The 23935-nt window shown below is 36.3% G+C and overlaps 4 protein-coding genes across 4 annotated transcripts; 2 read left to right on the forward strand and 2 right to left on the reverse strand.

Moving 5' to 3' along the window:
• Nucleotides 1-453: 453 nt before the first annotated feature.
• LOC118043305 (alpha-1,4 glucan phosphorylase L-2 isozyme, chloroplastic/amyloplastic) lies at nt 454-6610 on the reverse strand. The gene is made up of 15 exons (XM_035051248.2): nt 6234-6610; nt 5890-6119; nt 5674-5775; nt 5064-5240; nt 4675-4950; nt 4165-4436; nt 3808-3925; nt 3325-3705; nt 3000-3152; nt 2640-2768; nt 2064-2300; nt 1874-1950; nt 1430-1616; nt 1035-1235; nt 454-734 (listed from the first exon to the last, which is right to left on the reverse strand). The coding sequence occupies exons 1-15, from the start codon at nt 6424-6426 to the stop codon at nt 618-620; spliced, it is 2850 nt and encodes a 949-aa protein (XP_034907139.1). The 5' UTR covers nt 6427-6610; the 3' UTR covers nt 454-617.
• A 778-nt stretch (nt 6611-7388) lies between these two features.
• LOC118042976 (putative SNAP25 homologous protein SNAP30) lies at nt 7389-10766 on the forward strand. The gene is made up of 6 exons (XM_035050747.2): nt 7389-7740; nt 8350-8890; nt 9877-9970; nt 10063-10187; nt 10273-10370; nt 10542-10766. The coding sequence occupies exons 2-6, from the start codon at nt 8459-8461 to the stop codon at nt 10639-10641; spliced, it is 849 nt and encodes a 282-aa protein (XP_034906638.1). The 5' UTR covers nt 7389-7740; nt 8350-8458; the 3' UTR covers nt 10642-10766.
• A 236-nt stretch (nt 10767-11002) lies between these two features.
• Nucleotides 11003-14205, reverse strand: LOC118042975 (probable inactive purple acid phosphatase 2). Its single transcript, XM_035050746.2, has 2 exons — nt 13402-14205; nt 11003-12587 (listed from the first exon to the last, which is right to left on the reverse strand). Exons 1-2 carry the CDS (start codon nt 14086-14088, stop codon nt 11334-11336), a joined length of 1941 nt encoding a protein of 646 aa, XP_034906637.1. The 5' UTR covers nt 14089-14205; the 3' UTR covers nt 11003-11333.
• Nucleotides 14206-19934: 5729 nt separating this feature from the next.
• LOC118043348 (uncharacterized) lies at nt 19935-22951 on the forward strand. Its single transcript, XM_035051316.2, has 11 exons — nt 19935-20219; nt 20309-20456; nt 20555-20626; nt 20817-20888; nt 21016-21087; nt 21189-21332; nt 21426-21506; nt 21602-21673; nt 21766-21837; nt 22531-22602; nt 22694-22951. The coding sequence occupies exons 1-11, from the start codon at nt 20132-20134 to the stop codon at nt 22782-22784; spliced, it is 984 nt and encodes a 327-aa protein (XP_034907207.1). The 5' UTR covers nt 19935-20131; the 3' UTR covers nt 22785-22951.
• Nucleotides 22952-23935: the final 984 nt, after the last annotated feature.

Consider the following 23935-nt stretch of genomic DNA (forward strand, 5'->3'; position numbering starts at 1 on the left):
CAATCCCAACCATGTCCTCACCATTATCTAGCGCCTGCAAAACTGTACCCGTCTTGTAGTTATTGATCGCAGTTCATTCGTTTTGAAGAGTAACATGCACGCTAGAGAAGACACGAGAAGCCGTTGTTGTTGCTAATTGTCATTGGTTGCCGTGCTGTGTCAAAATAATTTTTTTTAGTTTTTAAATTTTATTTTTAACCTCAGGCACGCGACAGAAGCCATCCTTGCTGTTATATTAAGCTCTACTTCATGGGCTTCTGCTGCTGGCTGCTGCTACGGTTTCCTGTCCTGATTTGGATCGAGTGGTATTTCTTCAAGGCAATTCTGCTCTGTATCAATATTGTTTGCGTAAAGAACCAGAAAAGGCAGTGACCAAGAAGACTCGTTAGCCAGATGTTTATTTAACATGATGGACATCAAGATAGAGGATTGTAGGCGTCCACATACCCAGAATTGCAAGGATAATATTTGTAGTAAAATCTTCACTTGGATTTTGGAAGATCGAACTCCATACATATGTCTCTCGCATATTCATGAATCGTATGTAATAACAGTACATCAAATGTGGGGTTTACACCATTATAGATCGCACCCCCCGCCCTGCAGATATAATCAATTCAAGGCAATAGAACAGGTTGGATCCTCCATATGTCTCTTGCATATTCGTGAATCGTTCTGTCACTGCTGAACTTGTATGAGCCAGCCGTATTCAAAATCGACATTTTTGTCCATCTCTGCTCCAGTTATCATTGAGTTATCAGCACACATCTAGCACTGTAATCAATCCACTAGGCATGCCTCTATATATAATAATTCCATACATCTATAAATATAAACTTTAGGCATAAATGTAAACATGATTTTACCTGTGGAACAAATTACCTCCAGCCACATATTTTACAGGGTTGAATTTGCAAGGGAGCACATACATGCAGGATATTCATGGACATTGTACATGTATGTTTCATTGAAGTTCAAAGATGATTAGTCATATAGATTTGTGTGTGCGAGCGTGTCTAGCAAATACTACTTACTTTCTGATCTTTATATGCCTCGTCAACCTTCTCCTGGCACTCCACATAACTAGGGAAATCCTTGCCAACAAGGAAATAATCAGCTCGGCCATAACCTTCATTTCCTTCCAAGGATCCCATGAGTTCTTCATAGTTGTAATGGCCAAAAACACCATTTCTGACGAACGCCTTTACTTCTTCGAACCTCGGATCAGGGATAAACTGCAAACAAGATGAGATAGATAAAGTGAATTGGATAATGATAGACTCACTTTCTTTCTTTTTTTTGCCTCAGTTTACTTTAAAACAGGGAGTTGGTAGCGGAGTTTTGGTCAAATGTCATGAGAAGTTCTGGAAATCAGAAGAGAATGTCTGGGAAAGTAAAAAAAGAGTTTAGTCTTGTACAGCAGGCCTACTTTTCCCTCAGCCCTTTCCTTTCTTAGGCCTGCAATTTCGTGTGCCTCTGCACCAAAGAGGAAAAAGTTATCTTCGCCAACCTCTTGCCTTATTTCAACATTAGCTCCATCTAAGGTGCCAATAAGAATGCAGCCATTCATTGCAAACTTCATATTGCTGGTTCCGCTGGCCTCCATTCCAGCCGTGCTGAGCAATCAAATAATAAGATACAGTTGAATCAACAACTAAAATCTTGAATTAATAATGGAGCCAACATCCTGCAGAACTACCAGCAATAATTAGCAATCTCGATGTAATTTGGGTGGCAGTTTTTGCAGTAATTCACATGCTTATTTTGTCAGATTTGTGGTAGAAGGTGCCAAGGATATTGAACACATCTTATTCATATGAATTGTAAGGAAGAAAAGAAAGGAAACTCTGCAATTCTGAAGTAACATGAATACCTGATGTGCTGCGAAAGCTCGCTTCCTGGAATCAGTAACTCTGCCACACTGACATTGTAATCAGGTACAAAGACAACCTGAAATATGGGTGACAAGCAAGAACGCAAATATGAGAAGAAGCCCACGATTTTCAGCCATCAGCATTTGGACATAATTGATGAGTATCGATGATCACTTAGCCAAGCTATACCTTCAAAAGGTCGCCTATGTCTGCATCATGATTAACAGTAGTTCCCACATCTGTGATAAATTTCACAATCCTCTTGGCTTGGACATATGTAGCAAATGCTTTGCCTCCAAATATACATACCCTAGGCACATACCTCGCCCTTCTTTCCTCAGGACTCATTTCTTTCATTTTCTTATAGCGATACACAATTCCCATTATATTCAGTAACTGCCGCTTGTATTCGTGGATGCGCTTTACCTGAGAATTAGAGTTATTATACTACTTATAGACTCGAGATACTTTTCATTTGTAAATAAAATAAAGACGAAGAAGTTATCCTTTAAGATGAATTTTATTTTTTGCTCAACATCACTTGTATCAACAAAGGTGAGACCAGTACAATTCAAGAAATGATTGTCGCCATTGATCATCATCATCGCCAACTATTCAATTTAAAGTGTCAATGTTTTACTCGGAGCTTTTTAGGACCAGAAACCAGATATCAAGAACCAGGACTAAAGACCGAAATGACTTCTATAGAGTCGTATGATCAGATAAAACAGAAACAGATCAAGGTAAGGGTAGGCAGGAAATAACCTGTACATCAAACATTGCGTCAGGATTGACAATATATCCAGTCTTTTCCTTAAGGAAGTCCGCAACCTTGATCTTGTTTCTTTTTTTGGCTTCCCTCCACTCAGATTGGAGGTCCTCATTATCAGAAAACTGCGAAAAACTTGCATTTGTCTGTCAAAATCTAATACGTATGAAGCTGATGAGGTCAAATTTACTGTTGTCCTGAAATGTAAAAGGAAAGACTCGCACACATGCAAGATGGCACATCAAAATATGGGCGTCAGAAAACATTTCGAGTGAAGTTCCAATTGAAATGTCACCATAGATCTAAGTTGAGCACAGGGCAACCAGTAGGTTGTAATGTAACAAATAACAATTTACCTCTGCAAGTGTCGACAGTTTCTCAGTGTTTAAGGTCCAATCATCTGTTCCAGTCCACTTGGTTATGATTTTACTGAGATCTGGATTGCAAAAACGAATCCATCTTCTTAGTGTCACCCCATTTGTTTTATTCTGAAATTTCTCAGGCCACAACTGCCAAAAAGTAATGGATACTGAAATTACTTTAATCCCGAAGAAAATTCAATGCACAGTAGTCCTGAAGAAATACAAGATCTCATTATTTACTTTTATCCTCAAGAATATTCATGCAATTTCATGATCAGAAAGTGATATGAGAAGCAGAACAGAATACTAATTTACTTGCCTTATAGAACTCATTAAATACTTCATTTTTTACTATTTCACTGTGAATCTCAGCAACTCCATTTACAGCAGACCCGCCGACAACACATAGATTAGCCATGCGGACCATCTTTGGCAGATTTGGATCTGGATCAAATGTCACCACATCTTTCGCATCAGTGTCCTGTTCTTCAGCCTGTTCTTCATCAGCAGATTCAGTTTCTTTATCTGAGACTTTATCTTCCTTAATGGAGTCAACAGCAGAACTTTCTTCTTGTTTAACTAACAATTCTAGAACTGAGTCAGGCAGCTCAATATTATCAAGAATTCTCATTTGCTTTAGCTTATGCTGCAACAAGTCGAGATCCTCTGTGCCATACTCCGCAATTATGGTATGAATCAGCTGGATAACATAAGGAATGGATGACAAATGACAACAGAATTGAAGAGGAAAAAGTCTAAATAATTGATGTCTGTAAAAATCATCCCACCTCTTTAATCTTACCTCTTCATCAATCATCCTAATGATCTCAACATGTCGTGGCAGAAGTTTCTGCAAAAGGTCTAAGCTCCATTTCTCCAGAGCCTCAGGCAAAACTGTGTGATTTGTGTATGCAACAGTTCTGCATAAATCACAAAATCCTGGGGATTATTAGCAACCACAACTAGAAGCCAACATATAGCCAATCGATGTGTAACAAAATTATTATACTGGAACGGTGATCTTTGTATGGATCAACTATAAATTAATTCAAGTGCAAGCAGATGTGCAGCAGACACATTCATACGCTGTGGAACAAGCATAGTTTAATTACTGCCCCACTGGTTGCCACAGAAGTGCAAAGCCCATGTAGAGAAGTACCTCTGAGTAATATCCCATGATTCCTTCCAGCTCAAACCCTTCAAATCTATCAAAATTCTTATCAGCTCCGGGATGCAAAGTGTTGGATGAGTGTCATTCATTTGCACTGCAACCTTATCTGGAAAATTTTCCCAATTTACAGGCTTCCCTGATCTCCTTTCAAAGTGAGCAATGATATCTTGGAGAGATGCAGAGCATAGTGTATATTGTTGCTTCAACCGTAAAATCTTGCCCTCAATTGATTCATCTCCAGGGTATAATATGTAGCAAATCTGATCACAACAAATCAACAAATGGAACCATCAGCTTTGGTAATAGAAACACTAATAAACCGTTTCTAATCCCTATAGATATGTACTGAGGTGCTGTCAACAAATCTGGACAGAAACACACTCTCACATATAATTTGCCATATAGTGTCCGAGTGGATCTTAAAATTTCAGTGTCTTAGTTTGTTGATCATAAACAGATTCATGAAATTAACTGCTATATGATTGTTACTTCACAGACCTTTTCGGCATTCTTTAGAGCTGCACACGCCTTGGCATGATCGCCAGCATTATAAGCACGTAAATCAAATTCATTCGGTGCAACTTTAGTGGACCACAATCTAAGGTTTATTGTGGTTTTAGTTTTATATCCAGGAATTGGGACATCATACGCAACAGCTGTGATGTTTTCTCCTCCAATCCATTCTTTACTTCCATCAGGCTTGGAAATAACTTCTCCATAGAATTTAACAGAATAGGAGACATCATTTCTTACAATTTCCCATGGATTGCCCATCTGCCAAGAGATGCTTTAATTATTAAACAAATAGAGGAACATATAAATTATGCATTATGCATAAAAGCAATCAGCTTTGAAATTTTTGAACAATACTAAACTCAAATGAATACCTCAAGCCAATTTTCTGCAACTTCCTCCTGCCCATCTTTTGTGATGAGCTGTTTGAACAAGCCATATTTGTACCTGAGTCCATACCCCCAAGCAGGATAATTCAGTGTTGCTAACGAATCCAGAAAGCAGGAAGCAAGCCGCCCTAAGCCCCCATTCCCCAGTGCAGCATCTGGTTCCTGACATTCGTAAATTTAACAGAAAGATTTCAGAATGCTTATACACAATGTTGCTATGTTCAATAAATGTATTTATAGGAATGCCTGATAGAGAACAACATATAAAGCCTGGCAAAGTTTTCAATGAGTGTGTGTTCCAAATCCCGATACAATAGCATAAGATTTAGTAAATAATTTAATTCATTCCATGTAAAAACTGTTTCGAAGCCAGTCATTTTATGGAAAGAAAGTCAGACTGTTGTAGGAGTTGGATGCTGTTTTGAGTTAAGAAAGTCCAATTTACCAATACCTATAAGCAAATCATTTGTATTGCACTCATAAATCAGGAGACGTGGCATAAAGGAGTGATTCGAACATCTCCTTTGTAACCCAAAAAAAAGGAAGCGGTCAGCCATGATGATTGAACAAAACACTTATCATAAGAACATCTTACCTGTCCAGCTACATCCTCTAACTCGTGGCCCAACTCTCTCAAAGCATCAGCGTAAGCTCCTGAAAGCTCCAAGTTCCCGATGGCATTTAGCAATGCTCTGCCCTGCGACATAAAAAAACACGGTACATAACAAATCATCAGCAAGAACTAACCGAGCTAGCACAGTAGGATTGGTTTTTAGTAGTTGTAGCCACCAGAAAACCGATAGTACTGAACCTGTAGAAACTCCATAGACAGGTAATAAGCCTGCTTTACATTCATCTTCTCGTAGTACTTATATGTGGCATTCCAATTTATAATTATCGAATCGCGAACGCTTTCTGCAGTTGCCACAAACGCCTTGGGAAGATCAAAATGTTCTGGAGAGAATAATGGTGTGAATTCTGCATGGTATTGAATACTGGCTGCAATAGATGCAGAATCAGGTTCGAGGGTCTCTAAAGAAGCTGTAAACACACAAAAACACATGAAAAATACCAGTACACGCTATTGAACGAGAGAACGCCAAACTGAAAAAGAGACTAGAAAGGGAAGAAATTTATTAGTAGCACAACAAGAACCTTCTCCATTGACAGAGGGATCTTTCAATTCTTGCCTTTGGTCACTAGCAATGTTCTTGACGGACAAGTTTCTTCTTTTTAAACGATTGAAAAATCGTGGGGCTCTAACAAAGAAAAGATTGGAATGACGGGCTCTGTAGTTGAAGCCCGAAACTGAAATCGATTGAGCTGCAGAGAATGGTAAAGTAGCCATTAATTGTTTTTGCTCTCTGCTCTTGGTTTGATAGATTGAACAGGAAATGAGTGAAAGAGAGAGTAGCGTTTTGTCTTCTTATCTTCGTTTTATTTTGGTGCCAGTAGCATGACTTCATGTTCAAAACGAGGGAAATATTATTGATTGTCGTTTTCCGTCACTTGTTAATTACTACTTGGAAATAACTCCCCGCTAGTTTGATGATAGTCTATCTGCTGGTTCCAAATTTCCAAAACTGGAAGTCTTTTTTCAGAAAGATATTTTTGCTCTGCTTCAGAGAAGAAGGATAGCCATCCATTCAGGGTTGCTGTTGGCCCAATTCTATGAGGGGAGTACCTGAAGACATTAGTGTCTGTATGTCTTCAGCCTTTCTTGCAAGATTAATATTATTATTAGTATTACGTTTTAAAAGTATTTTTAAAAAATTTAATTTTTTTTATTTTAAATTAATATATTTTTTATATTTTATTTAAAAAATAAAAAATATATTTTTTAATATATTTTAAACTAAAAAATACTTTAAAAAGTAATCATAATAACAATTTCAAATACGCTCGCAAGAGTGTTTGACTTTGTAGTACCGATTATTTTTTAAATTTTTTATTTACATTTTTTTTAGAATAAATATATATTTTTATTTTTTAAAAAATTATTTTTAATATTATAATAATAATAAAATATTAAAAAATAATTTAAAAAAATAAAATTTTTAAAAACAGCGCAAAAACACAAAAACAATTGAGGTCCCATCTTGTTGAGCACCAAGAATTGAGCCCATATTCCCTTTTTGAGTCAACAACCAGTTAGGCTTGATCCCGTAGGAAACAAAATTTGAAAACTAATTGGGCCTGGCTAGAAGCATCGAACATGGACCTTGACCCATCCAAAAACTAATAAGCTAAATATTCTTTCCTTAAAAACTGAAAACGCCAATTATTTTATTAAATTATAGAGAAGGGAAAAAGGACAAAGGAATCGCAACGGTCTGAAAATTCACAAGGGGAACTTATATAACATAAGTACTCTTCTTCCATTTCCATGGGGACGAGATTTCAGATTAGAGAGGGAGAAAGAAGAGCCTTTCTTGTTTTTCGCGGCGCCTCCCATCTGCTTGAGTTTTTCAAACACAGACAGATAGACACAGAATATTGCTAAAAATTCTCTCTCTTCCTTGTATTACTTGTATCAGAAGGAGTTTAATAAACAAACCTCCCTCTGATTCCCATCCTCTGGCTCTGGTCTTCTGCGTGAAACTTTCTTGGCAATCGCCCAAGAATTATAATATCTCCTCTCATTCTTTCATTCGGGTCTAAGGTACCCATTCTTTTATGGCTTTCCCTTTTTTAATTAGTTCTAGTGATATGGTTTTGAATTTCCATTTATCTTGCATTTCTTTAAAGCAAGATTTTTTTTTTTTTTTACTTTTTCCTTCGTTGTTTGATTCTTATGCTTTTCTTCGTGATCTCTTCTTCTTGAAAATATGACTCAATTGTCTGGATAAGATGGAAAGACCAGGAATTTACTATTTTGTATTCGTTGGAACGTTAATTTTCACTCTTCTGCGCCAAATTCCGTTGTGCGTTTCATTAATTTGGCTTCTCTTTTTGCTGTTGTTCAAGACCCGAGATAACCAGAAGGAGCAGTTGGGATCCGTTCATGTTTGTTTAACTTTAATGTCTTCCGAAATGCAGCTTACAGTTTCTGGTTCTCTCTCGTTTTTCTCATCTGCTTGTGTCAATTGGAGTTGTGTTAGTTATTAATTTCTGGGTTTTTCTAATGTTTGTGTTCGTCTTGAGATTTAATAAAAATGGTTGGAAAATCACCTGTTAGCATCATGAAGCATTTATTTCGTTAAGGAAAGAAAATGGAAAGGAAGAAAAATCTTCGTTGTCGTTGCAGCTGATTGGCATTGTTTATCTTTAGGTGCCAGAATTGAAGTTTCACGCAGACACTATTGTTCTCTTTTCCTGGTTTTGCACTCCCAACCAAGCAAGTCTTCAATTGATGTGTTCAGTCTTTGCTCATACTCAAAATGTTTGGATTTAGGAAATCACCTGCGAATAATAAAGCTACCAAGCAAAGTTCAGTGAGCCCTCCAGCCTCTTCTACCTCTAACCCTTTTGATTCAGATGATGAATCCAATGCCAAGCAAACACTTCATCTCGGAAAACGAGCTTCTTCCGAGGCCATGCTTAATGTTCCCGATAATGCTTTCGATGATAAAGACAGATACAAGAATGATTTCCGTGACTCGGGAGGGCTAGAAAACCAAAGCGTTCAAGAACTGGAGAAATACGCTGCCTACAAGGCTGAGGAGACAACAAACAGTGTTAATAACTGCCTCAGGATTGCTGAGGACATCAAACAAGATGCTACAAGGACTCTAGATACGTTGCATGCTCAGGGTGAACAAATCACCAGGACCCATAACATGGCTGTTGATATGGATAAGGATCTCAGTAAGGTAAGCTCAATGTGTTGTTATGAAATCATTTTCCGTACGCATTACTCGAGGCGGAAAACCGATTTTTGTTCTATTAAAAAGAATGGTGAGAAGATGATGATGATAATACTGAAATTCTAGTCTTTATTATCTTCAGAGTTCAGGCTTGGTTCATTTTGGCTGATTTTGCTCTTTGAATATAAATAAATCCATCAGCCTAGGGATCAGCATTCAACAAATTTTCATGTTCTCTGACTCGCTGCAATAGCAATCCATAGTGCATCATGTTAGGTTGAGCAATTTGTATGTTTATGTCACCAAATTTTCATGTTCTCAGACTCGCTGCAATAGCAATCCATAGCAATCCAAATTTTCATGTTCTCTGACTCTACGAAGATAAATCTGTTTCGGTTGAATTTGATAACACCACCAAGGATTTTTCCAAACAAATCTCTATGCAATTACTGAGCATATGCTTGAAAGGAAAAACAGAGTCTTGGAATGCAACACTTTTTCTATGCCCCTAACCAGATATGCTTGGCGTTTGGTCCATGCTATTATGAGAGAGAATTTATGTTGGCATCAGTTCGATTCAATAACTTGGTTGAATTCTTTGTTTTCTCTCTGAGATGTGAGAATTTATTTAGAAAGAAAGGAAACCATGATGCTATGCTGCGTACCTAAGGCTTAGTATTAAAATTCTACAAGGATAATGTAATTTCATTTCAACAGTCTGCCTGGCAAGAGAAACCTCAACAGGGAAAAAAAAATACAGTTGCAAAAGAAGGGAACTTTTTACTTTGCTTGAACGTTCAAAACATACACATAACCTAATAATGGATTACCATCGAAGAGCATACTGATTACCATCAAAGAGCATATCTGATTGTTTTAAAAAGACCTTTTTTTCCCTTTGATTCCATTGGGTCTTGTTACTGGGATTCCCTCCACAGACATATTACTACTGTCAGGGATAACTTCTGATGATTTTATACTGCTATTGTCAGGGAGAGAAGCTCTTAAACAATCTTGGGGGCATCTTCTCTAAGCCTTGGAAGCCAAAGAAGACCCGGGACATAACAGAACCTTTGATCACAGCAGGTTTCCATCATCACTGGTTTGTTTTATTTTATAAAAACCGTTGCCTTGAACATAAGCTTATGTTCTTCTACGATCTGCTTTACTGGCTACAGATAAACCATCCAAAGTAAACCAATACAGCAAAGGAGAAAGAGAGAAGCTGGGATTAGCTCCTAAAGGACGTTCAGCTTTTACAACACCGCCTCCTGAACCAACAAATGCCCTGCAGGAAGTTGAGGTTAGTGTACTTCACTGGTGATTAGAACTTGGGAGAATAGAAGTGTGGTGTAATGTTGAGATTTATATGGGTGTGCTGATACCAGGTAGAGAATGCAAAGCAAGATGATGCGCTTTCAGATTTAAGCAACATCCTGGGTGATTTAAAAGGCATGGCAGTTGATATGGGAAGTGAACTTGACAGGTCAGTTTGATGTCACTCGTAATTGAAAAAGTAAAATGTTTTGGGGCATTACAAGTTCATTATCAACATTTTTTGCTTCTCTTCCAAGAATATTTCTCATTATCAACCTTGAAAAGCAACATTTTATCTGAGCAAAGTTACTTGCTGTTCTAACCAATGTCACCAACGCAGGCAAAATAAAGCCCTTGATCACCTTGGTGATGATGTGGATGAGCTGAACTCTCGAGTGAAAGGAGCTAATCAACGTACACGTCATTTGCTTGGGAAGTGAAACCTTCAGCATAACTGCTGTTTTAGCTGTTGCAACGGCATTCATTTGACATCTTGAAATCCCAGTTGTATTCAAAGAGAAAGTCTCTTTCAAGATATTGTTAATAAAAAACTATATTCTTTGTTTCTTCGGCATATAATTTATCCATATGATCTACTTCACAAACTCATAGGTAGGAGAAATGGGGTTTCTGATCTTCTACTGACCCGAAAATAGAACAGCAAATCTTCCCGTGAAATTATGTCAGCTCTGTAGCGATTAGCAGTGAAATTCAGAATACGTGTTAGAAGCACGGCCGGTAGAGCACATTGTGTTACCTAACCTAAAAGGGAATGCAATTTATAAACACAACGCAATCGACTTTACAAACAGATTAGTTTTTGCTCCATCAAAACATATTGCTACAAAAGCGAATGCTATCATACAATCCTTTTTAATGCTTTTATTCTCACAAAATACAGAACATAGATTTAGTATTTAGTATTTACAGTATACAAGTACGATAAGGTAGTTTTTTAGCAAACCTTATTTGCCAAAAGTAGTAGGAGGGCTTCATCTTCTCAGAAAACAATTAGAGAGGGCTTCATTTTAGCGCACCAGAAACTTTAACGACACATTGCACACAAGCTCCAAAAATACGAGGAACCATGTCCTGCATGTATAGCCCAGCATCATAATTTCCTCGTAATCTTTCATATATCCTCACTTTTCACAGGAGTCCAGCTGGCCTTGTTACCATTTTGCTTCCTGGAATGGGATGCGTAGCCAAGAATATAGCCCACAAAAGCCCCAAGGACAAGAACACTTGCCCCCTTGACATACCATGAGAACGTAGAATCAACCACCCCAATCCTGGCTCCAGCATCCACACTAATGCTGTCATCACCACTGAGAACTTCTCCAGATGCCAAAAACTCAACCATATCGTGCATCTCTCCATCATGGTTACCTACATAAGTAAGTGTTAGCTTCTCCTTTGTGGCAACCAATTTGGTGTACCCGAACTCCCCCCCGCGGAACATAGACCTGGCTGGCTGTGGAAAAATTGGATCATTTGGGTGGTCTGGTCTTGGCTCCCAGATGGATTGCCAGTCTTGTCCTCCCATGCCAATCACAGCATGGACTGGAAATCCCTTCCAAGTGCTTCCGCAGATGAAGTTATTCACTGGACAAAACCTTTCGTATCTATGCACATGACCCCACAGTGCAAGGGTAACATTGTATTTCGCAAACAAAGGTTCCAAGTGCTCAAGCAGTTTGTTCCTCATTGGGGTATCCCTGTTTTCATTGCTAGTAGTATACATTGGTCTGTGCCCTTGGACTACCACAAAAGGAGTCTTGCTCCGGTCAACTGATTCCAGATCTTGCTTTATAAAGTTATATTGGCTGCTCCCAGCAACAAAATTGGTCTCAGTTGATATGTACACAAAATGCACAGCCCCTGTGTCAAAAGAGTAGTAAAGGTTTCGGGTTGCAGGAGCACGGGTCCCGGTTGAGTCTGAAGAGTTCCCTGGCATGTTAAATTTAAGGCTGTAAGGAACCCCACATTCACCACCACCATCAGTTCCGTAAACTGCATTGGCCCAATCTGGTTTCCAGGGCTGTAAGGGCCAATCGTACTCATGATTGCCAATGCACACATGGTATGGCACTTTGGAAGCAACAGGTTCTATTTGGGTAAAAAAATGGTCCCACAACCATGAGTACCCTCTTGCATAGCTGATATCTCCTATATGAGAAACAAAAGCATGCTTGTCACCAATAGCTTCTATGTCTCGGAGGATCCACTTCATGGTTGATATGCTTTCATCTTGTGTACGGATAAAGGTAGCATATGGTGTTGAAGTTCCCATGTCTCCAAACAGGAAGGCTATTGTTTCATCCGAGTCTCCATTCCGAGAGACAAAGCTCCTAGTTTTGCTCCAACCCTTAGAGTCGCTTCCAACCTGTTATCAAGATTTTCTAATTAATGATGGTGGGCAAGCTAGCTAACTGAACTTCATCAACTACAGTTGTTGCTGCAGTGAAGTTAGAAGTGTGTCATCTGGGTAAGAAGCAGATAATACTACCAGATTTATCCACTCATGAACGTGACATGGAGAAATAAGGTGAATACAGATCAAAGCGCAGCTGGTCATATGAAAAGAGCCAGCGAAGGCAGAATTTTACACTGTGGATGACCATGAAAACTATGATTGACTCCAGATTTGACAATTGATGTCAGAATGTTTCTCAAAACGTTATGTTGTTTGGCAGGCAGCGCAAAACAAGGAAAATGAAGTGAGATTGAAACAACTTGTCAAGCCAATAACATGTAGTTTTAAGAATGATATTCGTAGTAGAATGCAATCTACAATTAAATAGCAAGCGGAAGAAAAGGAAAAATGCACATTAGAAAAGCAACCAAATTCCAAAAATCATTCTTTCACTCAATTATCAATCTCGTGAAAAGCATGAGCCTGGCACATGCAGCAGAAAACTTTGCCTTTTTCCATCTAGCTTTCATCCCTAAAGGCATGGATTTATGTGATTTTGAAAATAGAAAAAGAAATTCTAACATGCTGCAAAACCAAGGTAGCTCCAGAAAAGCAACCACTAAACCGTGCAGCAAAACAAAATTGAACTCTTCCAAACTAAATCATGGACTAGAAGAATGGAAATGAGCAAAAACAAAAACAAAAAAAAGGATATTTCTCATGCCTGAATTATAAATTATAAAGAAAAAAACAGAGATTAAACATCAATTAAAAATTAGATTACCTGATAACAATACCTGACACCTTTCTTCAAATCCTTCATTACCCCATCATGGATCCAACCCGGATCTCTCCACCCAATACTCCCATTTGCCGGAGCATCACACATATCCTCCCTTTCGTACCTCACCACACGTGCCACACTCACGTGACTCCACTCCCCGTCCCTCTCTCCCCACTTCACACTCCTCTCCTCTCCATCACCCACCACAAACATCACCCTCATCTCGTCCTCAACATCCGTGTATGCCAAATGGATCTGCTCAGGCCCATGACCCGACTCGAACCCGACAACATCCGACTCCGCCAGAAAATGGGCCGTCCCAGGGAGGGGGTTGTGATCATGGTCATGGCGTTTGGGGTTGATTTCGGATTCGGTCCAATGGAAGATCCGGAAAGAGTAATTAGAGCGGAGGTTGGTGATGGGCAAGGAAATGGAACCCGAACCGGATTGCCATGAAGGAGAGGAAGAAAGGAACTTGTAGCCAATGAAGTGGTCGTGAGGTGAGTCAGGAGGTGAATAGAGCCCGAGCCAGTCGAGTTTGGAAGGTGAATCAACGTTGGACCAGGAAATGGTTACAGTGTCACCGGATTTCTGGAGGGTTGTTGGAGTCACGGAGATGGTGACTTTGGAGAGGGAAGTTTGAGTGGTGAGGGAGAGGAGGAGGAGGAAGATAGGGAGCTTCATCATCTTTTGTTCGTAATAATGAAGGCAAGGCAGAAACAAGAAGGTGACTTTGATTAATGTTGTTGAGATCTGGAAAAGAAGGGTTCGACTTTTTTTCTTTGTTTTGGAGGTTAGATTGGAAGGCAATTATCTTATTTTATATGTTTTTGTTTTTTATAAAAATATCTTGGCATGCTCTTATAGCTATAGAGGGTGGGATGGTTAAAACAAATAGTAATAATCGAGTTACCGTGTGTGAAAAATCAAAAAATAAATATAAATCAATATATAAAAAAACAAACTCTCAAAACTCTAGAAAGAGAAAAGGAAAAAAAGGAAAGAAGCTAGGAGTATTGGGGGGGCCTAACAGACTTTTGGAGTCCTGTCGTTTTCAAGACCACAGTGAGCACGCTTCGCATATCGAAGGAATAAAGAGAATGGATGGTATCTGGATCTTCTATAAACGTAAGAACCTCAGAAGGCCATGGCAGGATCTTGAATTAAAAAACAGAGGCCTTTCGAGACGGCAATGAGGCCACGTTCCTCGTGATCTCATCAACCGTCATATATAAATTACAATGTCCTTGTTGTGTGTAGGAATTTACGTAAAAATTAATTGGGGTTGTGATTGTTTTTGTTTTTTAAAATATTTTTTATTTATAAATATATTAAAATAATATTTTTTTATTTTTAAAAAAATATTATTAATATCATTGCAATAAAATGATTTAAAATACAAAAAATATATTCATTTAAAAAAAATTAAAAAAAAAATTAAAAAAAAATAAAATATAAAAAACTAACAATATCTCAATCTTTAAGACCATAGCATTTATCTGCAATGCCCGTGAAGAGATTGGAATTAGACTGCAAATTCTTTTTACTCGCACCTACGGTCTCCAGTCTCCACCTCTTCTTCCCTAATGGCACTCGTACTTAATGCGCATAAAGTTCGAGTTCCGAATCCATGTGACCTCTCTCTCTCTCTCTCTCTCTCTCTCTCTCTATATATATATATATATATATATATAATCACGGAAATTGAATGATTATTAAATCAAACGGTAGAGGCATACGTGGTTCCTAGATTTACACACACCTTGTCCGCTGCCCTCGCAATTTAGAGCCGTTTTATATCCAAATAAATATTATTTTTTAAAAAAATATTTAATATATTAAAATAATTTTTTTTTTTTTTTAAATTTATTTTTTACATCAAAAACATTAAAATAAATAAAAAAAATTTTTTTTACAGTCACTTTTAAGATATAAAAATAAAATTTATTTTTGGTATATAAATATAAATTATAGTTATTAGCATAGTTATCTTACATGGTCTAGTATAACAAGTTAACTTCGGTGTATAAATATAAATTGTAGTTATTAACAATATGTTTCTTTGGTATCAAGAATTGAACTAAAATTATCGCGGATCACTGCAAAAATAGAATGTTAATGTTACAACAGACAATGCAATAAAATTTCATGAAAAAAAAAAGATTGAATGTTATTTAATCAATCAACACAAAGGGCTGTTTAAAGAGAGCATTTGTTAATAATTAACATATATAAAAAAAGCTATGATTTTGTGGAAAAAAAATTCAATGATACTCAATAAAAAAAATACCAAACTATCCTTTAGTAATGGATTAAAGTGTAAAATATAGAGAAAAAAGAGAATAAAAAAGTCCAAGTGCACACATGCGAACTTCCGCTGCCTCTTCAATTTTATATTTTTAAAATCAAGGGATAAATAAATATGTCATCTTGTATATCTAGTTTTAAGTTATTAGAGGGCTGCTGAAAACTCAGGTCATGAAGTTTTTTTTATCAAAAAAATTTATTTTTTAATTTATTTTTAATTTAAAAAAATTATCAAGTTTAAATTTACTATTTCAGACAATAAAAATAATAAAAAACACGTATTAAGTGAAACCAATCAATATCAAAATTAATATTTTTTATGGTAATAATTAGTATCAACCAAAACTTTCTCGCTCTCAAATTAAAAGCTAAAAAAAAAAAAAATTATACCATAATTAAATTCTTGAAATATTGAGAAATTGAAATGTTATCATATTTTAAAAAGGATCAAAATGAATTTTTCATCTTTAATTTTGAATTGCCATTTATTTTCTTATTTTTTTCCACCTTTGATCCTCCATCTTTAATTAATATTGTAATTTATTTAAATTGGCTATCAAATTGATCTTAAAATGGCGTAATTAAAAAAAATAGGAATGAAAAAAAAGTGCACAAGTGGCAATTACAATGATCTGTGTTTCCGTTTTGTGCGGCATGGTAAACAGTATTTTCACCACGTCTTCTTTTAGTATTTGTTTATTAAATTAAATAATTGATCATCAAAATAGATTAGTCAATTTCACCCAAAAAAAAAAAAAAGAGTCAACACCCAATTATTCACCACCCGCCCTCCCCTCCCCTCCCCCCAACCATCTTAAAGAATTGTCTTTGATCATCCCTACAATCAATTAAGTGAAAAATAAATCTTGGGTTTCTAGGCTATATACCCTACAATATTTTCACATACATATATTCGTGACTAATTTGATGAGAAAGGTAATGTCGAAAGTGGCCCCCTTGTTCTTGGGCGAAATTATATTCGTTCATGTGTCTCTTGCTTGGCATTAAAACCCCTTTTCTTCTATCCCCACCCTCCCTCCCTTTCTCATTTCTCTCCAAGCCATCCCTTCAACAATCGCCATCTCCCTTTGACCTCTCTATCGATCCCTTCCAACCATGAAGAGCCCTCTTTCTTCAACCAGCTCCCTGTCTAGTCACCGCCTTCTAATCTTGACGCTACTCCTCTTCTTTGTCATGTCAACTGCAGCCACTAGAATCCCTAACCATGCTTCGCTTGATACCTCTTCAAGAAACCACCACGACAGCTTCAAGATTCAACGCGCCATTCTCCTAGTTCTTTCCCTCGTAAAAGTACTTCAAGTTATTGGTGCAATCAGTTTCAAAGAATGAAAGGGGGGCTACATCTCGGGCCGCCGCCGCCACCACCTAGCGAGATTGATCCAATATACGGTGTAGAGAAGAGGCTAGTACCTTCTGGGCCTAACCCTCTTCATAATTGATCAGAGTTCTTGATTTTCATCGCCGTAACTTTATATTTAACCAGAACTGTCAATACCATCCTTTTTCTCTTCAGTATTAGCACTTGCTACTAAATATATATGGCCAACTTCTTCCTATATTTGGCCAATATCTTCCTCTTCATTGAATTATAAATGATCTTTTCATTACATTTCTTCCGGTCTTTCTTGGCCTCTAACCCTTCTCATGCCTGCCTTAATTATTTCTCGAGCATCCGATCGATCGATGGATTTCTTGGAAGGAGAGTTGATATGTTAATGGATATACAGTGACTACTATGCATGCAGAAAAGGATCAACTGTATATCTTTGCCGGCTTTCGGGTCTGTTACATAGCAAGGTCCGAGGAGACAGTTAATATATATATATATATATATATATATATATATATCATGAACTTACTGCTATTTTCACGCTTGTTTTTTATTATTAATTAGCTAGGTTGTGTTTTATGAGATGATGACTAGCTTGTAATGTGTAATGTGAGAGATCGGGCAAACAATTTTTGGGGCCGGGATTAAGCATCTCACACAAGCAAGGAAATGGTCTGCTTGCCATGACCGTTTTAGCTGTGGATGAATTTTGCTGGAGCTGGTGGACTTCAAAAGAAACCCATGAGTTGCATTAATTAGCAGCTGTACAAGAAAATGCCAATCAAGAAGTATATAGAGAGGCCAAGAGAAAGTTTGTCTTCTCCTACAGTGTTGTAGGTCTACGACCATCATCCTAATTAATATCGATGGTGTTTAGTTAAGTTGATTAATCTAAGATCATATTTTGATAAAATGTCAAGTTTTGCTGTGTTCATTTTGTTTATGCTGTTGCCTCTCTCTCTCTCTCTCTCTCTCTCTCTCTCTCTCTCTCTCTCAGATGTGTCCTTGATGTATTCATGGTCAGTTTTCACCTGTTTTTGGATGACTACGTACACAGATCACCGATGAGCTATAGCTATCTAGATAACACTCTAAGTGGGCAATGCTCCTCGGCCAGTTATATATATATATATATATATATATATATATATATATATATATATATATATATTAAAAATATAAATTTTTTATTTTTCACATTAATATATTAAAACTATTTTAAAAAAAAAGTACGAAATATGACAACGACTTGTGCCAGTAAAATTGCTGAATTCAAATAGAAGTTCCAAGTCTTTAATGGGCGACCCAAAAACCTTGAAAATCAAATACACTTTCCATAGACATTTTTTTCTTTAAATAAACATAATAATGTCAGCTTTCAATTAATTGATACTGACTAATATTTAGTTGATACGTGGACAGTTTTGGTTAAACTTTATTGATTTTTTAAATTTAAATTTTGAAATTAATATTTAAAAAATCTATTAGATTTTTTAAAATATATTAAATTGATGTAAAAGTTAGCTTCAATATCATTCAAAACAAAAAAAAAATCTTCCGAGACAAAAAAAAAAACCTTTATTTATTAAATATTTGATTGTTGAACAAATACTCACATAAATATAAATTTAAGAACCTGTTTGAATTGTTTTTCAAATAATTTTTTATATCAAAATACATATTAATAATATTTTTTATTTTTAAAAAAATATTTTAAATATTAGCATATTAAAATGATTTGAAAACACTAAAAATATATTAATTTGAAATTAATAAAAAAATAAAAACAAAATTAATTTTTTTCAAAAATACTTTTAAATGTAAAAATAAACAATCCAAACCCATATATATAGCACTAAAAAAAACGTAGTGAAATTTTATTGAATGGATCTTGACTTCCATAACATATCACTCGCCATTTTTTATTTTTAAATAAAAACAGAAAAAATGGTTTATTTCGAATTTTAAAAGTAAAACCAATACTATTTTACCACTTTTGAAGATCAATTTGTCTAGTTTTTTTAAAAAAATTTTCACATGTTAAATATTAAAAAAAAAAATAATAATACCATACAAACTGCATTCCACAAAAATTAATTTTTCTTAGCAATTGCAATTTTGAATTTATTTTTTTCATATTACAACAGCTAAAGCCATCGCAGACTTTACCCTCTTTGAACTAGATCCCTTATTTTCTGAATTTTTGCATCACATTCTCTATCCTTACTTTTATTTAATTCGGAGCCTTCTCAATTTCTCTCTTTGTGAAATCAAGCATAAAAACTATCAATTACAAAATTTACTAAGATAAATATATCAGGGTTATACAGAAATATTTACTCATCAAGAATATTTGAACTAAAAAAATTAAGAAAACTTACCTTTTTTGTGTAAAAATACACCTAGATCTATAGTTTTAAAACCCGACTCGACCGGTTGACCTGACTGAGTTGAATCCAATTGACTTAGTAAAACCCAGTTAAGACCCAGTTGTAAATTCATTGACTTTTATTTTATTTTTATTTTTTTACTAAAATAATATCATTTTAATTTTAAAAAATTGATCTAATTAACTCGATAACCTAATTAAAATCTAATAACCTGTTAAAAATAGAATCTAAACTTTCAATCGAACCGGGCTGTTAAAACTATGCTAACATTATCATACAAATGTATTCCTAGGGAATTAGATTGAAGCCCACTGTAAACCCAAAAATTGAAAAGAAGGGCTTAAATATTACAGGTCATAGTCAAACTTCAGGGAGTGTATATACCTTTACGTTTTAACCTAAATAAATAAGAATAATTAATAATAATAATAATAAAAGCACCGACGAGACGGGCCCCCCATTCCGCGTTTGGCGAAGCTAGGTGAAGAACCAAGCACGCACCGAGTCTGAACTCTGAGCGATAATTATGCAATAACAAGTAATAATATATTACTATTATTACTACAGTAAGTATAAAAAGAAAGAAATTCAGATCTTTCACTTCCATTTCTTCTCACATCATTTTGACAGTTATCTTCATCACACTTAGATTTCCAGAGTCCCGGATCTCCGCTTCCTAAAAATGGCGCGTCCATCACTCTCCCTCCCTCTCATTCTCATTTTCCCTCTTCTTTTCCATCTTGCTCTTGCCAAAACCCTTAAACGCGACGGTATATCTTCAGATCTCTCTTTTAGATTCGATCTACAGACCAAATAACTCTTTGAATTGATGGTTTTTAGTGTATTTTTTCTTTTGTAGTGAAGGCATTGAATGAAATAAAGGCATCTCTAGGCTGGAGAGTGGTATACGCTTGGGTCGGCGACGATCCTTGTGGTGACGGTGACCATCCGCCGTGGTCTGGTGTCACATGCTCTACTGTAGGAGATTATAGAGTCGTCACCGAATTGTAATTTCTGATAGTATTTTTTTTGGCATTTTTTTTCTGCAAATATGTTAATAGGGTTTTGAGAAAGATTAAAAATATGTCGTCTTTTTTGGTTGCAGGGAAGTATACGCGGTGTCTATTGTGGGGCCATTTCCTACTGCTGTAACGAATTTGCTGGATCTTACCAGACTGTAAGATTTGGGTTTTAGTGTTTTTGAATTTTGTTGATTTATTGCTGCTGCTGTTTTAAATTTATGGACTAAAAGTAAAATTTTGCTATTTTTAAATGAAGACTGGCGTGTTCTTGATTTGATAGAGTTTATGTATTGGAATTTTTTTTTTGATTTTTCTATATGGGTTTTTTTTTTTTTTACATAACAGGGATCTTCACAATAACAAGCTCACAGGGCCCATTCCTCCACAAATTGGCCGATTGAAGCGTCTTAAGATACTGTAACAGCTCATTGCTTTTTCTTATTTTTAGTCTACTTTGTGCTGAATCCTTAAGCTTTGAAGTAATTTGATTTAGTTGTTGCAAATTGTGATCCATAATGCTGGTGTTCTGTTGTTGCTGTGTCAGTAATTTGAGGTGGAATAAACTACAAGATGTTATTCCTCCTGAAATTGGTGAACTGAAGAGTTTAACTCATCTGTGAGTGATCTTACTTTCTACAATGTATAATTTGATGTTGTTAAGGATTATTATTTCTTTTTTTTTTTTCTGGAATTCATTCCGTTAATCAATTTCTACAGTTATCTGAGTTTCAATGCTTTCAAAGGAGAAATCCCCAAGGAGCTTGCAATTCTTCCTGAGCTTCGGTATCTTTATCTACATGAGAATCGCTTTTCTGGGCGAATTCCTGCAGAGCTGGGGACACTGAAAAATCTTCGGCACCTGTATGAGTCCATCCTCTTCTCAGCACGTCTTTGTCATGTTTTAACTGTTAGGACTATAGTTTCGGCAATCTAATTGTAATAATTCATGTTTAGTGATGTTGGCAACAATCATTTGGTGGGTACTATAAGGGAACTAATACGTCTTGATGGTTGCTTCCCTGCTCTTCGCAACCTGTAAGTCTATGTGACTCTGTAAATTCACACTTATTCCACTGATATTTTACAGCGAAGCTTTTGTGAGTAATTCTATTTCTGACCTTGAAATGTAGTTATTTAAATGATAATTATCTTACTGGAGGAGTCCCTGCACAACTTTCAAACCTGACCAGCTTGGAGATCTTGTAAGTTCTCTTCATTTTTGTTCTTTCTTTCTTTAGGCAGCTAGATTCCATTGCTTTACCATGATTGTAATTGGCTGTTTTATTGGTTTCAGGCACCTATCACACAATAGAATGACTGGAATAATACCTGTTGGGCTTGCTCATATGCCTAGATTGACTTACTTGTAAGATCCTTCTTCAAAAATTTATGGCTGCTACATTTTTCCAGTGTTGATAATGCCTTTCATTGGGTCAAAGTTATAATCAGGCTCTTGTCAAAAGCAATGCACACCATGGTGGATTGAATTGCAAAAATATGTCAACTTAGACTAGCATTTTCATGATCCCTCATGCGACTTGTTGAAGCATTTTCATGAAGAAAAAAATGCCTAAGAATGCACATTATCTGGATATAGGTTTCTCTTATATTTTATGTTGCCATAAATTATTCAATCATTCTCTTGCAAACAATTTAATATCGGCCACCTTTACACAAGTGTTTTGACACACTTACAGATGGTATTGAGGTTGAGATATCTTTGTCACACAGAACTGTTCCCAACTAAAATTTGAGAATTCCTGCCAATTTTCTTCATCTGAGGAGACTTTAAACATTTTGCCGCTCCCTTTTTGGCATTCATGTGCGTTCTTTAGATGATTGTGTGGCCACATAAGCTTATCTGCTCTCCAAGAATTTCTGTGCTGTTTCAACATCATTACACTGAATGCACTGCTCTGCTGGCATTTGGTGAAATGTTAACTCTTCCCTTTACCACTCCTATTCCCCTCCTCTACCCTTCCTCTTTCCTTTGAACTGGTGAAATTGTTGGATACAATTGTTAGTGAATTATCTGTACACTGTCTTCATCATGGTCCAGGTACTTAGATCACAACAATTTTAATGGGAGAATTCCTGACGCCTTCTATAAGCATCCATATTTGAAAGAATTGTGAGTTCCTTTCTCCCCCTTGGGCTTGGGAATGTGATAATTCCTTACAGTGCATCTTGGTGATCTACAGCTAATTGAATGTTTTCTGCAGGTATATCGAAGGAAATGCATTCAAGCCAGGTGTAAACCCAATAGGTCTTCACAAAGTCCTTGAAGTGTCTGATACCGAGTTTGTAGTTTAGTGTAAGCATCAACCTTTGTTTATTTTTGAATACTACAATATTTTTGACTTCACAAGGCTTTATTTATGTTTCTGTAATGAAATGGGAAAATTTAGTTGCTCTCTAGTTCAAACTTTCCCATTAATGATCTCAGTGTTTATAAGGTATACAAGAAAAGTTAAAGTAGAGCCCAAAATGGGTCAAATCTCCCCATGTAATTAGTGTGGATTAAGAGAAGCTTGGTCTATCGGTATCTGGATGTGCCACGAGATTCCGAGGAAATTAATGCTGTCATTTTTCTAGAACTATTATCATGTTCTCCGTTTTCTTCCGTGCTATATACCGAGCGCCGCCGTCACACCCTTGATCTGAATGCTGTCAAGACGCTGTTAAATCAACCAAACGACTGCATTTAAATACAAAATCCTAAGACGAGATCCCTATCTGCATTCACGCATCAACCTTGAAATCAATGCCATCTAGATCGGGAAAAAACATAATCTATATTGGGTTCTAAAGCTAGTGGCTCACTGAATATAACATGAAATGATCTTGCAAGTTAGTTTTGTGAAATGCCTGACCGGTATGAACTAAAAACAATCAATGTCGCATCCCAGATAATTCAACTGCCTGTTAATCTTCTCCAAAGCCGATCCAACTTCTTCCATGTATTCGCGTGGTTCTCTCGTCATGCAATGCACTCATGAACCATGCCATGGATCTCGATTGAACTGCAACCTGGCTTCTTCAGAAGAAGTGTTTGGCCTAGGCGTTCTCTGATTATTTTCTTCGCCCCTGCAAGGAGACTGCCCGTTCTTCTGCTCCATATTGTATGCACACGCAATCCGCCTATACGGGCCTCAAACCTTCAGATGCTATGCCTGAATTGTTAACTACAAGCAGATAGAATATTAGTCGTTGGACCCTAACCCAGCCTCCTCCATCTCCAAAGGAAGCCGTTCTTGGATTGGGCCCACGGTGTTTTATCAATAATGACTAATAATAATTATACAATACATTTAAAGAAAACGTTTTTTTTTCATTCTCCCATTCACAGAAATTGTTTTTTATAATATTTAAACTATTATTCCATTCAAGATCATTCAATCTTGTTTTTTTTTTTTTTAAATAAGATTATAATATTAACAATCTTTTAGTTAATTATTATATAT

The sequence above is a fragment of the Populus alba genome, chromosome 10 (assembly GCF_005239225.2).
Source record: "Populus alba chromosome 10, ASM523922v2, whole genome shotgun sequence".
Classification (NCBI taxonomy): Eukaryota; Viridiplantae; Streptophyta; class Magnoliopsida; order Malpighiales; family Salicaceae; genus Populus; species Populus alba.